The sequence below is a fragment of the Candoia aspera genome, chromosome 2 (genome assembly GCF_035149785.1).
Source record: "Candoia aspera isolate rCanAsp1 chromosome 2, rCanAsp1.hap2, whole genome shotgun sequence".
NCBI lineage: Eukaryota > Metazoa > Chordata > Lepidosauria > Squamata > Boidae > Candoia > Candoia aspera.
Genome location: NC_086154.1, coordinates 19,506,057 through 19,524,390, shown reverse-complemented (window position 1 = coordinate 19,524,390; position 18,334 = coordinate 19,506,057). Strand labels below are relative to the sequence as shown.

General features: G+C 43.3%; 1 protein-coding gene across 1 annotated transcript; it reads right to left on the bottom strand.

Annotated features, from left to right (window-relative positions):
• Positions 1-6,356: 6,356 nt before the first annotated feature.
• On the bottom strand, positions 6,357-17,849 carry LOC134489031 (uncharacterized). The gene is made up of 4 exons (XM_063291442.1): positions 17,722-17,849; positions 12,864-12,967; positions 8,911-9,085; positions 6,357-8,061 (listed from the first exon to the last, which is right to left on the bottom strand). Exons 2-4 carry the CDS (start codon positions 12,933-12,935, stop codon positions 7,523-7,525), a joined length of 786 nt encoding a protein of 261 aa, XP_063147512.1. The 5' UTR covers positions 12,936-12,967; positions 17,722-17,849; the 3' UTR covers positions 6,357-7,522.
• Between the last annotated feature and the right edge of the window lie 485 nt (positions 17,850-18,334).

Below are 18,334 nucleotides of genomic sequence, written 5' to 3'. Positions count from 1 at the left end.
TCCCGCTGCAACCATCATTCTCAAGAGGTCCAGCTCATATAATTTCCTAAGCATTTATTTATTTATTTACATTTCTAGAGTAAGAACATGAAGCTGATTGGGTAGAGATATCTATGGAGGTGGGGGAGTTATTATGCATCAGGACACGTGTTGTTGTAACGCTGCATGTGTATGAGAGGGGTGAAGCCTGCATCATAACAGCATGATGCTACTCTGATTATTTTGATGAAAGCCTCCAATCCAGTGGATGCCTCTGTGATTGGGCCAAAAAGTGCAATACAGGTGACAGATAATACATAATCAGCATGACGACACATAAGCAAGCAACCTCCATAGCTATGGCAGAAACAGCAGCAAGCAAATGTGACTTCTCCATCAACATTAGATTTGTAATTTAGATTCCTTCTGTAATGTCACCTAATGACCTCTAAAAGGACCTAGGAGACATTTTTTAAAATTTTATTTTCTATCCCGTCTTTATTATTTTTATAAGTAACTCAAGGTGGCAAACATACCTAATACTCCTTCCTCCTCCTATTTTCCCCACAACAGCAACCCTGCAAGGTGGGTTGGGCTGAGAGAGAGGGACTGGCCCAAGGTCACCCAGCCAGCTTTCATGCCTCAGGCGGGACTAGAACTCACAATCTCCTGGTTTCTAGCCCAGCACCTTAACCACTAGACCAAAGTGGCGCTCTCTGTTCCTGCACCTGCCCTTTGGAACAAATTCCACCCCCCGCAAAAGGTTGAGTCAGCCCCAAACCTATTAGCCTTTTGTGGAGTGGTGAGGACCTGGCTTTATTCCCCTGCATTGGGCCTGGATGGTAATTGAGCTTATCCTGTTGGGAGAGCATTCATAATGCCCTGCCTTGGCTATGTGTATATCTACTGTATATGTATTACTGTGGTTGGTTAAGTGGGTTTTATATTATTTTTTAAAAATTTTGGTTGGCTTTGATTGTTACTGATGTGTGCCAACCAGAGTCATAAATTATGAGTTGGGCAACTTCAGAAATAAATAAATAATATTGATAAGGTGTTGGAGTAAGAATGAAGAGTCCTAATTCTAGCCCACGATCAATCATAGACCCTCACTGAATGACTTCCACATTCTCTCAGCAAACCTACCCTTCCCATCCTTAAAGAGTATTGGGCTATCAATCTTATTGGGCTAGTAACCTTAATGATTGTGTGTTATCTCCTGAATCACAAGCAGTGTACCTAAAATACCAGATGCTGACAATGGAAGAGACCAAATATTGGTTGGCCATTGTATGATATAGAATGCTGGACTAGATGGATCCCTTTAAGGTTACTAAGGATCAAGCATACCTTGGGGTTCTTATGGAGAGTGAACATAATCTGACCTGATTTTGCAGACAAAACCCCCATAGCAAAAAATGTTGCTGCCAAAAAGGGGTGCTTCTTTACAAGCCTTTTATTCTACAATGTCCTGGCTCATTCCTCAAATGCTATAGAGGGTCCACCCTTCCACATGAAACTCTTCCACGTTTTCCCACTGCTCCACAAAAATGGGGAGGGGAAGCTAGAATAATTGCACCATACCTTTTTATTTGACACTGCAAGGATCTCTCCATCTAAAAGAACCCTCCTTCGCCTTTTAGCCTTGTTCAGGTTCATTGGCCTAACAAGTCTAAAAGGAGGAGGGGGGTTCTTCTTCACTGAAGGTGATTTCAGTGGTGGGGGGTCATGTAAGAGAGAACATACTCCATGTGGAACCAGCTTATCCCAGACATGCTGACTCTCTATTGAGGAACCCAATGGGGGCTCGGAACGCTGACACTTCAGCTGAAGACGAGAAGGGGATATGTGGAGATGGTCTGGGATAGGGGTCAGTCAGGGTGCAAGTGTTCAGCCTGTCACAACTGAACCTGGACACCAGACCTTAGTTGGATAAGCAACTCCAGCTCCTAGGACAGGCTAGGAACATTTGCAAGTGGACCTGTTGCCCTTTTGGGAACAAGACATTTATAGCTTATGGCCTGTCCAGGATTATTTAGGACATAAAAGCTTAAGAAATATTCTAGGAAATATGTTGACCAGAGCCAAGCAATAATGCATGCAAGCAAAACTTCTAGAGCAGGGGTTCCCAACCCCCAGGCTATGGACCACTACTGGTCCGTGGCCTGTTAGGAACCAGGCCACACAGCAGGAGGTGAGCTAATTTACAGCCTGAGTATTTACAGCCACTCCCCATCACTTGCATTACTGCCTGAGCTCCGCCTCCTGTCAGAGAAAGCAAACTCATTGGCTGCTATCTCCAAAGGGTGCGAAGAAAAAAGAATAAAAGGTCAGGAAAAAGAGGAAGCGCTTGAATCATCCTGAAACCATACCCCACCCCCCAGGCCGTGGAAAAATTGTCTTCCACAAAACTGGTCCCTGGTGCCAAAAAGGTTGGGAACTACTGTTCTACAGGATGTGGTAAACCTGATATGAAGTGGAGCGTTGCACCTGAGTGAGCTGGAAAGCCCTGAAATGTTCTGCAGTAATATTGTACTTTGTACCTGTCAGGATAGAAAGTCCCAAAGTGGTCTAACAATGCTGGTTTACCTGGAAAGTGATGATATAAATTTCTAAGTAATCGAGAAGTCATTAATCACCATAGTAACGAGACCACCATTTAACTTAGTGTAACCTAAATGTTCATTGTAATACTGAGGAACATGCCCAGGGGAGGAGATTTTAGAAAAACATGCAACATGCTAAGGATTATTATGGGATAACATGTAGTATGTAAGCCTTCTGCGCAGGTGCAAGAGAGACTAGCCAATGAGAAAATTTAATACCTTTGTTTCCTGCTGTAAAACCCTATATAAGTTGTTGTTTTGCCTGAGCTCAGGGCCTCTCTGCCTTCAAGAGAGGTCCTCCTTTGTTACAGACTGTCTGAAATAAACGAGTAGCCACTGAAGAATTCTCGTGTCCTGTGTTATTGGGAATTGCACCGGACAAAATCTAGCTAATCCCTAATTTGGGACCAACACTATCCAGGGCAATATAAGGGGGCAAACAGTCCAAAAAATGCTTACGTAGTAGCTGGACCCCTTAATTTAATTATCTATCCTGCCTTTACTGCATGCAGGAGACAGTAGCACTAGCACTGCAGTTTTATGTATGCATGCTGGATTCCACTTGATGCCATTGTGCATTCCCACAAACTAATTATTAAGTCAGAGACAGTGCCATTACACTATTGAAGTGAGCTTGCCATGGTGTAAGGGCAAAGCTGGGAGAGGCAGAAACCAATTATTCTCAGGCCAGACAAAGTCATTATGTAAATATGGAGCAGTTGTCCCTGACTCTCAAAGCTGGGGGAAAATGTGACCAAAATCCATTGACTCACAAAGGCAGGAGGAAAAGGCCTAGGATTTAAACCCTGGGGCTGAAAAACACACACATACAGAAACACAAAAATTCTTCTGTTCTGCAGGAGGCACATCTTCTGCAAATATATGAGTTCTTCCTTGTTCACAATAAAGCAACTTAACTAATAGTGTTGAGTCTGTCAAGGTTCAGCTGTTAATTACTTCCTGAATGTGAAACTGATTTCTTGACAGCTAAGATATATGACTGTGCCTGGTGTGAATAGGCAGCTTGTCAAGGCTGCACCCCAAGTTGGAGATGAGATGTAGACTATATACAGCAGGAGTAGGTCGCCTGTTAATGGTTGGTGGTATATTCTTTCCTGTATATAAATAACCTACATATATTTAGATCTTCAAATGCTGCACAAAGTATAGCAGCTGACACTCTGGAAGGGCAAAGCTGAAATGTTTGGATTCCCCCCCCCCAATTACTGGGAGTTCCTTAAAAAAAACCCTAAATAAAACCACTAAGTTTTACATACCTTGCTTTATGTGAATTTACTTTATGTGCATTTGCTATTATGCAACAGATCATTTTTATCCAAGAATTTGCTTTATGTAAAAAAAAAAATCCCTATCATGCAATTTGTGCCAGCATAGTCTATTTGCACCAAAGGTCTGGAAACATGTCAAAACTTCTTTCTGCCAAAGCAGCTTGAACATTTTCCCACCAAACCCTCACGCATTTACCTTCGTATTGTGTGGCTGTTCTGTTCTACATCCTGCCTCCCACTTACTTCCATGCCTGCAATAGCTATTCCTGTTGTTATGGGTCAAAACAACCACCGACATCTTGTCCAACTCCCTTACTGTAAATGAAAAGGAAAATGATTTCTCTAACACTAGAAGCACCGTTAAATATTTTATGTTGCACCAAAGCTGGTGAAAGATCCTCAGCCCTAGGATGAGCTTTTAACCTGGGCAAATCTGTGCCCAACATAACACCACTAATACAATTTGCAGTGCCGTGCTGCATTCTACCTCTTTGTCTGCCATGATAAACACGTGCCTTAGCATCCAGCAGTAGAAAAGAGAGAAAATGCTTTCAGGGTACACAGAACACAAGGAAAGAAAGAAAACATGTTTGAGTAATGTAGTATTTAAGAATTATGCTCTAAAAATTTATGAGTGCATTTGTCGGTGAATTTGGGTTATAGAATTTAACACCATATCCTGCAACCTCCTTTTTTTCCTCATCTGTTCAGTATCTGAGAGCCAGTTTGATGTAGTGGTTAAGGCATCAGGCTAGAAGCTGGGAGACTGTGAGTTCTAGTCCTGGCCTTAGGCACAAAGCCTGCTGGGTGGCCTTGGGCCAGTCCCTCTCAGTCGTAGGAAGGAGGCACTTCTGAAAAACCTTGCCAAGAAAACTGCTGGGATTTGTCCAGGCAGTCTCCGAGAATCGGACACAGTTGAACAGATGAAAAAAACAAAACACCCTAGCATAAAGTGAAGGAAGCCTGTGTTTTAAGTCTTGAGCAGTAGGGACAGACAGACATTTGATGGTGAATTCTAGTGGTGCAATCATGGAAGGGCTCTGGGCTTTGCAAAAATGAGGATGTGGGGACGCCAAATGCAGTCTGCAGACCATGAGTTCCTCAGCCCTGACTGGCTTTAAATACTGAGTTACTCAAGAAACTAACCAGGAAACAATGAAGCCGTTGGGCCATAGGGATGTTGCTATTGTTTTTCTGTGACTTGTCAGTTAACATCCTGGCTTTGTGTTTCACACCACTTAAAACTTGAATTCTTCTTTTCCCTCATCCATTAGCTGGGAGACAACCCAACAGGTGTTTTATTTCAGGGATTGGTCATTTTCTTTTTCTATTGATCTGTTCAGCTTTACTTCTGAGAGCAAATCAACTCTGACAGCCGAGTCGCCTTTGTTTCCTCTCCAAGGGGATCCGTTGAGATGATGAGAGGCTCTTCTTGACAACACGGTAGAGGAAGCTGAGCGCTGAAGGAACTCAAGTGCAATGAAGAGTTGTATGGTGATAACGTAGTAATGTGATGTGGGCTCAAGGTGTGTAAAATCTGATAGACTTCATCCCCAGTGCAGAGGCCACAGAGGCAGGGCACAGGTTAGAAATGCAGACAGCACATTTTTCCTGATGCAAGGATGGAGGGAGAGCAGTTTGACTCAGGCCCTGTAAGAGCAGCAGAATTCTGTGGGGCTGGCCCCTTAAGGAACAAGGATGTTGATCACTTTAACCTCCCTTGCAAGACAGTAATGGGGAAATAATGAGAACTACATCCTTTGAGCTCCCCATCACCAAAACTAACATTAGATGATGCTACACGTAAATTAAAAAAACAGAACCCAAACTGAAAGCGACTCAGGTTGCAACAAAAGCTGCCTCAAACTGTGCTAAAAATTCTCATTTAATAAAATTGTAGGAAATGGCAAAGAGGATGAGAAGAATACCAATATATTTGGAGGGCATAGTCTTTAATAAAAAAAGCAGTAATAAATAAATGCATTATTCACTTCAATTTCAATCAGATGTATTGATTGGATAAGTTGTTTATAGATTTATAAATTTATACCTATCCAGAAAGATTATTGGATATGAATAAAGAGAAAGTTTGGGTTGTGACCATTTCCCTGCTCCCCTTTTTTCTTTTCAGTGGTATAGGTGGAGCTGTTTCCAAGGTTTTAGCAGCAGTTTTGTGACCCCTGGAAATAAAATTAAAGCATATGCTACCTCAAATGGAGCTTGCCTCTTGGTGACCCCCATGAACATTTCAGTGTACTTTTCTCTGGCAACAGTATAGAAGTGGTATGCCATTGCCTTCTGGATTTTTTTTAAAATTTCCTAGTCTATTTTACATTCTTGGTGTTTCTTACTGGTCTCCCATCCAGGTTTGGATAGTTTTTCAAGATCAGCCAAGGTGGGCTGCGTTAATATTAGAGTTATTTACCTAAAAGAGTTAAGATGTGGATTTGCCACCATTGGAAAGAAAACAAAAAGGAACAAATTCATAGAAAACTGAATATTTAATTGATGTAATTCTCTAGAAGGAATAAGATATGCTAATACACAGTTATTATTCAATAACTTGAAAACTAATTGACATTTAATATAATTTTCCTTGTAGAAAATTTCCAAAAGTGATGCTATTATTAGCATAAGATTAATATGTGATACATTTTGTACGTTTACTCCATGTTTCTGACTGAAGTTCCCTTTTTGCTATTTTGAAGAATTTAAAAATATAGAAAGTAAATAAATTCCTATACGTACTAGATTTTTTTTTAAAAAAAAGACATTGCTTCCTATTGAAAACAGCAGTTGGCTGGAGCACCAGTTCGAATATATGGATCTCTTATGAAGCAGACGTAACAGCCTTTATTAGAAAGGTTAATATGTATATGTACCCATGTAAATATCTATATATGTATTTAGCGAAACCTGGCAGACAAGCACTTTTCATTCCTCCCATTCTCTGCTGTAAAGGGATACTTATGTTCTAATTTGTGCCAGAGACTCATGCAAGCCAAATATAATAGTCAAAACTCCCTGCTCTTGGATAGTTAAAGGGACCCTAGCAGTGCATGGCTCTGGGTTCCCCCTCCCACAATCTGTAGAAAGGAAAAGGTTGGAAGTAGCACTAGCAAAACATGGGAAGTGATGAGTGGAAGACAGTATTGTCTGGGCCTCCCATAAAGCTCTAGGAATGAGACCAGGAGATTGCATGATTAAAAGCTATGTCTGAAAGCACTCTGTGTCCTGGGATGCAATTGCTTTGATCTTATGTTCCGATAAGTAAAGGCACTGGGTCTAGTCTGAAGGAAGGGAACTGGTCTCCATTTTCACAAAATAATATCTTTTGTTGCTCCAGGGATTCAGGAAGCAATGTTATGAAGTCTAGAAGTGGAATCAAAAGCCCACAGGATGCATCTCAACTGACTATTGTACCAACAAGACGCACTTTGCGGAAAAGACAAGAAACGCTGCTAAATACAATGTCATAAACTGTACGCTGCAGGTTCTATATTCTGATCCAACTGTATTTTGCAGAAGGTAATTTGGTGTATCAAAAAGAATTGATTTGTTCAATACCGTATCAGAAGAGATGTTCTTCTAACATTGCTTGGCCTTTAGCTGATTGAGAAAGCATCTCTCTCTGGATGGGAGCAACTGTTATGGAGACTTCTTAATGGTGTAGGTGGAACCGGCAGTTGCCTCTTCATTCGGCCTTTCAGCACATGGGAGTTGGATGTGTCGATCTGCATCCAGAAAAGGTGTGTTTTTCTGAAGAAAGCCCAGCTTCTGCAGCGCTTCATCCCGAGTAGACCTTTGAGCGTTGGATGAAAGCCCTGCAGGCTTTATTAGTCTTACAGTATCCTTTGCTGGTTCCTTGACGGGAGCAGAAATGTCAAGGTGGAGGAGGAAACGCGAGCGGAGTTCTTGAACATTGACTCCTGACTTCAGTATGGTGTCAAACTTCTTAAAGCGGGTGGGGTGAGAGTTGGCTGATCTAGGAGGAAGTTTGGCTTGAGGACAACAAAGGTCAGACCATCTCCTCGAAGTGACTTCGTCAGATTCCTCTGAAAGGGACTTGGTCATTTTACTCTTAGAAACTGCTGGGCAGGGACCAGGTTTCAGTGGGGCAGCCTCCTCAAATTTACTTGGTTGTTGCATGCTGCAGATGACGCTATGCTGGCATGGGTCCTGAGAACCTGCATATACAATCGACATAGGCTCAAATTGTTAAAAGTACAAAAAAGAGGTTATAGGAAACACAGAGACAGAGGGTTGTTCTTAAATTATTCTATCTAGTTATGGAGGATCGTTCATATGTTACATGGCAACTGCGGTGGTGGTAGCTCTTCTGACATTCATCAGTAAACATACACAGTATGGAGGCAGAAGGTCGAGAGGTGGTGACCAAGTTTCAAGTACTGATTGGAAATACATGGCTACTGGTTTTATATATACGTAGAGAGGAGCACAAAGGCCCACATACTGCAAGTCTGTATGAGTGAAAAGTGGCAACTACAGTCTAAATGCTGGGAGAATCTGCCACAGAATGACAAGAATAACACAGACATGGAAGGGCCGTGTACATGGAAGGGCTCTGTGCTTTTGTTGGACAAAAGGCAGGAAAGTAGATGTAATCGTTTCTGGGAATGACCTTGGGAGACTGGGCCCAGAGACACTGCCTAGGGAACAGTCAGGTAAGAGAGGGCATAGCCCACAGCTGCATAATGGGTGGACGAAGAGGTTCAGAAGGGACCCTCCCTAGTTTCTTGGGCTGTAAAGGAGATGGGAGAGAATTGTACTTTCAGACTTGCAAGATTCTGTTAATGTAACCTTACAAGAAAGTAAAATTAGCTCATCTGGTCGTGTTTCCTGTTTGGTCCACCTGGTAAGGCTGAGAGTAGTTGTGTTGTTTGAAACAAAAACGGCCAAATCATATTTGGGGGAACATTAAGTTTGCCATTCAAAGGCTTGCTCCACCAGCCAAGTGGTTAAATTATAGTGCCCGGGGATCCATGTAAACAAATTACTATTGTATGTATTTTTACCTGGAGATCCTTCCATTTTCTCATGATTCCGCTCGTCATCTCCTAAGATTTCCTTATCCAAGGTGTTGATTGTCTGAAGCAAGTACTCCAGGCATTCTCTCTCTTCTGGATTCAGTCCAGAAAGGAAATCTTCATCCTCTTTTGAGAAACCTTCAGGACTAAGTTCTGGGATCAACTAATGGCAAAATAAGATGTGTTAGTACAAGAAGCCTTCTCAAAGCTCAACTCATGTACCTGGCTGGTTGCAAGATGATGCATCTAGGGCAGTGTTTTTCAACCTTGGCAACTTTAAGATGTATGGACTTCAACTCCCAGAATTCCCCAGCCAGCCATGTGCAGGCAGATGGGGTGTGCTACAGCTCAGCACAAGTGTGGGCAGTTGGGGATGGGAGCCGTGGCCCAGCGCGAGTGTGGCCAGGGAGGGGGGTGAGTGCTACGGAGTGTAGACAGGCAGGCATGCAGATGGGTGCCATGGCATGGCATGGCATCAATATGGGCAAGGGGGTTGCTGCAGCCTGGGATGAGTACAGCTGGGCGGGCAGGTGCTATGGAGTGTGGGTGAGGGGTGCTGCAAGCAGGTGGGTGCTACGGAGTACAAGATCCCTGGGATCTCCTTCTCCATAGTGAGGGAGCGACTTATGGGAGTGACTTGTGACCTTCCCTGCTGGGTTCCCCATTGACTTTGCTTGTGGGAAGCCAGCAGGGAAGATAGCAAATGGAGATCACGTGACTGTGGGATGCTGCAACTGTTGTAAGTGCAAGCCGGTTGCCAAGTGCCCAAATCGCAGTCACGTGACTGGAGGGGTGCTGCATGGCTGGAACTCTGAGGACTGGTTGTAAGTCCTACTCATTCAGTGCTGTTGTAACTTTGAATGGTTGCTGAACAAGCGGTCATTAAACGAGGACTGCCTGTATTGTATGATAGTTTGCATGTTCTGTTAAGTCTCCTATCTTGATTTTATTTATTTTATTAATCAAATTTATCGCCACCCATCTCTCCCCAAGGAGGGACTTGATACTGGTATGCAGATTACCTCTTCCAATTTGTTGGCCACTGTGTCGTTCTCCAGATTTGTTACGATAGTTTGGCTAGAACCTTTACAGATTGTGCTGCTATTGCTTCCCATATTTCTATAGATGCTCCATCAATTCCTATAACCTTCCAGTTTGGTAATGACCGGAGTGCTGATCTCATTTCGTCTTCTAGCACTAGAGCTTCTTATAAGTAGGGCAAATCTTCTAAGTTATCTTAGATGTTGACACCTCTACCGTACAGAATTTCAAAATACTCCTTCTGTCTTTATTTGATACTCTTGGAATCATTTGCTAGATGTATTAGTTTGTTGTTTATTCGTTTAGTCGCTTCCGACTCTTCGTGACTTCATGGACCAGCCCACGCCAGAGCTTCCTGTCGGTCGTCAACACCCCCAGCTCCCCCAGGGACGAGTCCGTCACCTCTAGAATATCATCCATCCACCTTGCCCTTGGTCGGCCCCTCTTCCTTTTGCCCTCCACTCTCCCTAGCATCAGCATCTTCTCCAGGGTGTCCTGTCTTCTCATTAGGTGGCCAAAGTATTTCAGTTTTGCAGATGTATTAGTAGTTGGCTACAAATCAAACGGAGATCATATAGCAGGATCCCAAGGCATGGATGAGTCCTGGAGTAGCACAAACTTTGCATGTGGAAATACTCCCATTTACTGATCTCCTGGAGACTGCAGGCCTGCACTTGTGTACAGCTAACTGAAGATATTCAGACTGAGCAGAGATGGGGTCCATGCATACAGCCTGACTCCCTACTTTCCCCAGCCTGACATGTCCAGTTGGGGGGTCCGAGGTGGTCACTTTGCATTGGTTTGAATGCAAGTGTAGCTCTTCACACAATCCAGCAGCCTAATAAAGCGAAGTCTTTGACTTTGTGGATAACTGTCCTTAATTCAAGAAAATGCAAATAGTGCTCCTCTTCAGACCTCTGTCTGGATGTGTGAGTGTGGGGAGGAAAAGGGTGGGGCCACACTTCCATTCCATTCTCTACCTGGGCTGAGCCTCCAAGCCAGTGTTTCTCAACCTTGGCAACTTTAAGTTGTGTGGACTTCAATTCCTAGAATTCCCCAGCCAGCAAGTCTGGCTGGGGAATTCTGGGAGTTGAAGTCCACACCTCTTAAAGTTGCCAAGGTTGAGAAACCCTCCTGGGCATGTACACCATAGGTATTGTGCACCAGCAGAACCCAGCTTTCCACTCATTGTGCAAGGATAGGACAGTGAACAGTTGTGTCGTGGCAAACTACATGACAAACTACCTGCCCATTAGACTGCACACCAGAGAACGCAAGATAGGAACACACAAAGTACTCCCTACTCTGAGCAGTGCTATAATAATTATAATTAAAGTAATTATACTATAATACTTATAATAATAGTAGTTGGCTTTTATATAACCAAAAGACAGTATGACTACTTAGTGATTTCTTCCCTGGTAGGAGAACTCAGTGGCAAATGTCTTTTGTGTCAACATGGGATTCCCCACAGCACAGATTAGCTGCTTTTTCTTTTTATAAACAGCTATCACTTTGGTGCATTCTGCATTTACTCCACCCCATACACATAATTATCTCTGATTACCAATTTTTCTTTGGGGAAAAAAGCCAGTTATTATTGGGCAGATAGATTATGAAAAAGATCAGACACTCAGAGATAGCTTTGAATGTATATGGCAGCCTCCTGACCGCTCCCTTCTCAATACTTCAGAACTGCTGTTCCCAGAATTCCTTACCTGGCTACAGCCTCAAAACATTTGGAAGGTCCAGTTTGGTGCAGTGGTGAAGGTGCCAGGCGGGAGACCGGGAGTTCTAGTCCCGCCTTAGGCACGAAGCCAGCAGGGTGACCCTGGGCCAGTCCCTCCCTCTCAGCCCTGGGAAAAAGGCAAAGGCAAGCCACTTCCAAAAATCTTGCCAAGAAAACTGCAGGGACTTGTCCAGACAGTCGCCAGGAGTCAGCACTGACTCGAAGGTGAGCGTGCACACAAACACACACACAAAAGGGTGGCCGTTTAGGCTAACCACAGCTATCACACAGAATTGCTTGCTTGCCTCCAGACACTCACATTTCTACTCACTGACCAAAGGCTCTGCAGCACCCTCAGTCTTCATCTGACATAACTCTAGACCTCGTGAATTTGCTTTATGCCAAGTTAGACCATTATTCTGGCTAGAGCATCATTGCATCTCTGACGGATAAGGATCTTCCCAGCCCTATCCGAGCTCCTTTTAGCAGAAGATGCTTGGAAATGAATGTGAGGCTTTTTGTATGTAAGGCAGATGCTGTGCTGCAGAGGTATGGTCCCTCCTTGAAAACTGTGGATGGACTTTGGGCTCTTGTCTTACCCTGCTCTTTGGTACAACATCTCGGCCCATTGAGGTAAAGTGGAAAATGTTGATGTAGCTCTGTGCCTGATATAAGGTTCCCGCGGCACCTTTTATGGACAGTTGTAGGGTGGAACTCCTGGCTCAGCCCTCCTGTCTCTAAAGCAGTGTTTCTCAGTCTGGGGAATTCTGGGAGTTGAAGTCCATACATCTTAGAGTTGCCGAGGTTGAGAAACACTGCTCTGAAGTCTGTTATATTAACGGAATCAATACATTTCTAGGCCAGCTTTCAGGACAAAGACCCAGCAAAGGCTGCTTAAGTTTCCCAAGGTCAGAGGGACGTAGTTAACAGGCTTATGATGATAATATTTTGAGATATGTACCTTCTAGGGCCTCCATAGTGGGGGATCGTCAAAAAGGTCAAGATGGTAGCTGTGACCATGTCACTGAAGCCCTGCCACTTTTTTTACATGGACTTCCTCCTATGGATGCCCTCACACTATTCCCCTGAAAAGCGTTATCCAATAATAATTATTAGTCCTCATGAAACGGTACTTTGAAAAGGAGAGGGGAAGTATGGATTTTGCTTGTACCTGCCGTGTTTCTTCTTCTGGCATCTGCTCCATCGTTTGGCAGTTATTTCTTGCTTTCTCAGTAGTCTCCATTTCCAGTCCTCACAAAAACAGCTTCATTAAATCTATAGGTTACATGACAAAAGCCATAACATGAGGGTCGAAACGTACAGAAACTGGACTCTATCTGAATAAAAGTCCAGCAACCCCCTTCCATATTCTTGACAGGAAAAACGCATGAACATGGCTAGGAAGTCTTCAAGAGTCAACTTTGCCTCAAGGGGGAATTTGCTTTTAGGGAAATAAAAGGAAAGGCAGTGGCACACTTGAGGACTCAGAGGCAGCCAAGCATCTGTGCTCAAATGATTTAACAACTTGAACTATCTGTTTCCAAGCAGCATGCAAACTAGCAAAGATATAAATAACCCAACACATATGAAGAGTACCAGGCTGGGGAGGTCAGAGAAGAAACCTCAAAGATCAGGATCAAACCCTTGACCAAGATCAAACTGCAATTCAGTTCTTTCACAGAGAGAAAACTCAATTCTATGAATAAAAGACATGATGCTCATTATACAAGGCTATCTTATGTGGGTGGGGCTGTGAGAAAGTCTGGGGAGGGCAGAAAAGGCATGGAAGACAGCAGACATCAGCCATCAAGAAACAGCGATGAGTCAATTGGCAGCTTATCTTATAAATGACAACTTGGCCCAGGTGTGGTAGATTTCGGCAGTGCCACTGGTCCTCAGAAAGGAGGGAGCACATTCCAGGAAGGGGAAAGAGATAAGAGGTGACACAGTCCAGAAGGCAAATCTCTAGGAAAACCAAGAGATTCAGAATAGCCCCGCCCTAGAACTTTCCCAGGTTATTTCCCCTTGGGTTAGGTAGAGTAGCTTTAGTTTGGCAAGATTCTGTCTACACAGTGCTAACAAATAAAGAACTGAAGTTTGGCTGGACTGATTCTTTGTCATTCTTGGGCTGGGCCTGACATCGGGTGAAGAGAAATCTGGGAAAAAGCATTTCAGAGTATTTAGAGACTCTGCCTTAACTCACTATAATTGAGGCTGGGAAATGACCCTTACAGTCCCAAGGTTCTTGACTGACCCCAGATTAGCATGAAAAGATCTTCCTGAAATCCTGTGCAGTTCTGTGCAGTTCATTCTGCCCACAGGGCCCCCCTTTGCAGATAACCCCGTTCACTTCACAAAATAAATGAGTTGGGAGTGAATGCTCAACTATTGTTTCAGAGGCTTCCCCCACCCTTGTCTTCCCTCAGTTCTTGAAGAGGAGGAAGTTGATGACTTATTGTCTCCAGGGTTGGGGAATGAAGGCGAGCCAGGACTGAACCTGGCCTTTAAAAAGAACTAAACTGGGCTGGCTGGTATTTTTGTGCCTTTCCCTGATGTTCTGCATGGTAAGTTTTCCATTTTCCACCCAGGCTCAATGAACATGGGATAAAGGGATCCGTTTGTCTGCAAATGGCAGCATATAACTTCCTCCACCTCTAATAAAGCAAGATAAAGGCTCCCTTCTCTTCTGGGGCACTGAACCATATCAGCATGCTGGCTGGGGAATTCTGGGAGTTGAAGTCCACACATCTTAAAGTTGTCAAGGTCGAGAAACACTGCCCTACATTCTCTGTCCTTGAGAATGGAGGTATGGAGGTCAGGAGACCGGACCGATGCTTTGTGTGCAGTCCTTCCGTCTTCAGAGGAAATGAGTGGTGCACAAGGCAGGGCATTCTTTGTCTGGACGGTAACCAATTTGCAAATAGGAATAATTTCCTTATAGCTTCCAGACTGTATCAACAAATGAAAGTCCTTTCCTGTCGTTCAGCTTCTGCTCTTTAAAAAACAAAGGTCTCTTTCTTCCAGCCTTCCTGCCAGCCTGATAAGGTTCAGTGCCCCAAAAGAGGAGGGAGCCTTCTCTAAACCAGGACCCTCCCTCCAGATATATTGGACAACAACTCCCATAATACCTGCCAGCATTTTTCTGCTAGAGTGCCCCTCCTGTATAATATAAGAAGGAAGTTTAGGCAGTATCATTGGTATCACTGGTGAGGGATGAAACCCATTATGGCTCAGGGTAGCAGAACAAGCAGGAAGACTGGTCCTTTTGACAATATGACAGTAGAATAAGGCCACTAGATAGAAGGAGCAAGGCAACTGCTTTTTTGTCATTTAAAGCTAAGATGCTCTCAAGCTGGGTTTGACTCCTACTGACTCCATGAACGCAGCCATGCCATTTCTCCCTGTCTTCCTCCCAAATCTATATTGACTTTCTGGTTTATCCTATAGCTGTGGGATCACCAGATGGTCTCCCATCCAAGTTCTAGCCAGGCCAGCTTCCATGTCCAGGCAAGTTCACCTGGGTGCTAGCTCCTGCTGGGACAAAATTCATTTCCTCCAATTAGAAAATTATTTCTAAAGAAGAGATATAAAAGAGATGATAAACAATAACATCATGTAAAGCTATATGTTCAAATCATTAAAAAAGAGGAAGGACACTGTAACCACAACAGTGACTGATGGAACAGCAAAATTCATCTAATGCAGGGTTTCTCAACCGTGGCAACTTTAAGATGTGTGGACTTCAACTCCCGAATTCCCCAGCCAGCTATGGCTTGCTGGGGAATTCTGGGAGTTGAAGTCCACACATCTTAAAGTTGCCATGGTTGAGAAACCCTGATCTAACGCCTGAGAGAAGAGAAGCTGGAGCCATAATGGGATGGCTGCCTTCACACCACACAACAAACCCCATTGTAGGGTTTGGTGTGTCTCCAGTTTCACCCCTCAGCCAGGAATGAACCACTTCAGCAAGCTTGCCAGAAACCCCAGAACTTCAAATAAGTAACATTTCTTTAAGAAAAATAGTAGCCACACCAGCAAATCTCAACTACTGCTGAGATTCAAGAACAAGTTTAAGAACTATCGTGCATCGTATAAGCCCAGTAAATAAATATCAATAAACAAACATACAGAAACAATGTTCAAACTCTCTTGCATTTAGTTTTTCTTCCTGCCCTACAGAAAAGACTTTCTGGTCTGATCCTTTGAGTGGGCTGCTCTTTTCCATCTGTCCATCGGTTTTGTGATTGTCCAATCAGCTGTGTGTGAATTAATTCGTACCCACAATTGTTAGGTGAAGTGAATCTGGATGTTTAGTTTCTGGCTGAGTGTGTGACGTGACCCTAGAAGACTGAAATAATTGAACACAGAGATCCTGAACATGGCGGGGGGGGCAGTGGAGCATTAATACCTTGGAAGCACATTGGGGGCACTCAAGGAAAATGGCTGCCATGCAGGTGGGCTTCCCCATGGACCACAGGCCCTCTTCTTGCCATGAAGGATAAGGCCAGTCATAAAATATCTGGGCAGATTTCCCTGCCACATTTCCTAGCACTCCTCTTAGGATATTATCTATCAACTCTCAGCCTACCTATACCTTCTTTTTCAGGCCACAGCCACCCACCATCTTCATTTTCTCAGAATGCTCTTGAAGCTTATGTTGAATCAGAAGGCATTCTTGGGAACAAAGTTGATAGTGGAGGCTGACACTTTCCCTTGCAACATACAGCATTTCTCTCCTTTCCATATTTAAGTTTAGGTATAAAAAAAAAACACTAAATGGAATGAGGCAGGGGACCATGTGGGTTCCAAGGGAGTGTCTTTGAGAACCAGGAGAGATCAAAAGAAATCAAGATGTTGGACCTTTGATGCCCTTCTCTGTGCATCACAGGCCTGTAAAAAAGAAGCAGGGTTTTGATCTTGTAATTGTGGCTGCCATATTGACCCTTCTGACCCCCCTGTGGAGACCTCCATACTCTGGCAACCTTAGGATAGGCATTTTATGAAAACAGCTTCTAAGACTGGATGCCAACTGGAACTGAATAGGGAAGAAATTTCACAATTCACGTGGATCAGAAGCACTTTTATTACTATATAGAAATCGTTGGAAAAATGGCACCATCAAGAGTGTTCTCCCATTTAAATAATTATAATTATTTAACATGTAAGCTGCCCGACTCTCAATTACCCTGGGCAGCTCACACAAACAGGGAGACACAAGGGAGAAGCCTGTACTGTATATTAGAAATCCAGGACCCAAACTCTATAGAGCTTTTTATAGGTCACCATAAACACCTTGACTTTAGTTCAGTTTGCATCCATTCTTGTTCCCCTGCTCCTTCATTTTGCAAATACCCTTGTTAACTGCACAATACCTTTTCAGCTTAAAATTATCAGGGAAATGTAATTGTCCTCCCCTGGGGCATATACAAGTTTGCCATAAATAAATAACTAGCAGAAAAGCCTTTATTAATAATTGCCACCTTGCCTGGAGAGCAGAATTATTACAGTAGCAGAGCTTATATAAGCATTGGCACCAAGGCAGGAGTACCAGATCTAGGATCTGGAAGCCCTACTCTAAAATAAAGTATTTGTTTTTAAGAAATTAAAAATTTATAACCCAGAAATTAAAATGTTATACCACAGCCTTTTAGAATGGCTTACTGTAGGAAAAAAAAATAAAGCAAAACCCTTTACAGGAATACAAAAAAAGGGATCGGTATAGCTAACAACAACTCTTAATTAGGGTTAGTTGTAATCCCATAGCAAGTTACCTGGGAGTAAGCCCCACTAGACTGCATGAAAGCTCTTTTGGAGTAGACTTGTCTCTTTCAGCATAGTAAAGTAATGAGAGAGAATATATACATATATATATATATAAAATAATAGTAACACAGGAACAAAATGAAGCAGTCCTTATTGCTAGCCAAAAGTGGAAAGCAAAGACATAAAGCCGAGCGAAGCAAAACAGAACTGCCTGGGGTGAAATAATCTGATTTTTTTTTTTTTGAAGGATAAGATTCTTGCTGTACCTTTCACGCTCCTGTGGAAGACGGAAATTCACTTCCTTAAACTCCATCTTTTCTACCACAGGTTCTTCCACTTTGTAGGCTTTAAACATCTGAAATTGGCCTCAGCATCACCCCTGGATGAACAGCAGTGACCACTTTCAGAGTCTAATTTGCACCTGCAGAAGAGGAAGTGGCTGACTCACCTTGCAGGAAGCAGCCAAGAGAGTGTTTTCAGGATATAAGTATATTGTATTGTAAAACTGCTATGTATATGATAAATACCCCGAGGTGTTTTGTTTGCTTTAGTGAATAAAGAAACCCGTTGCCTTGACGCTGTTCCCTGGCCTACAGCTCTATGAATTTGATTGTGACTTCCTTGTTCACGGCTCTCATGCAGGTGCCCTGCGTGGAAGTGAGCCTCACTGAATTAAATCAGGGCTTATTGATGTCAGGGTGGGGCTGAGAAGTCCAGTTGATACTTGTGTGGTATAAAGGAGGCTGAGCTCAAAAAAACGGTATGGGGCTAGAACAACAAAAGTAGACAAACTCCAGGTAATATGGTGGACTACACTGAGAATTCCTAGCTAGCCTTCTGATTCAACAGATCCAGAGGATGTCAGGTTGGGGAAAGATG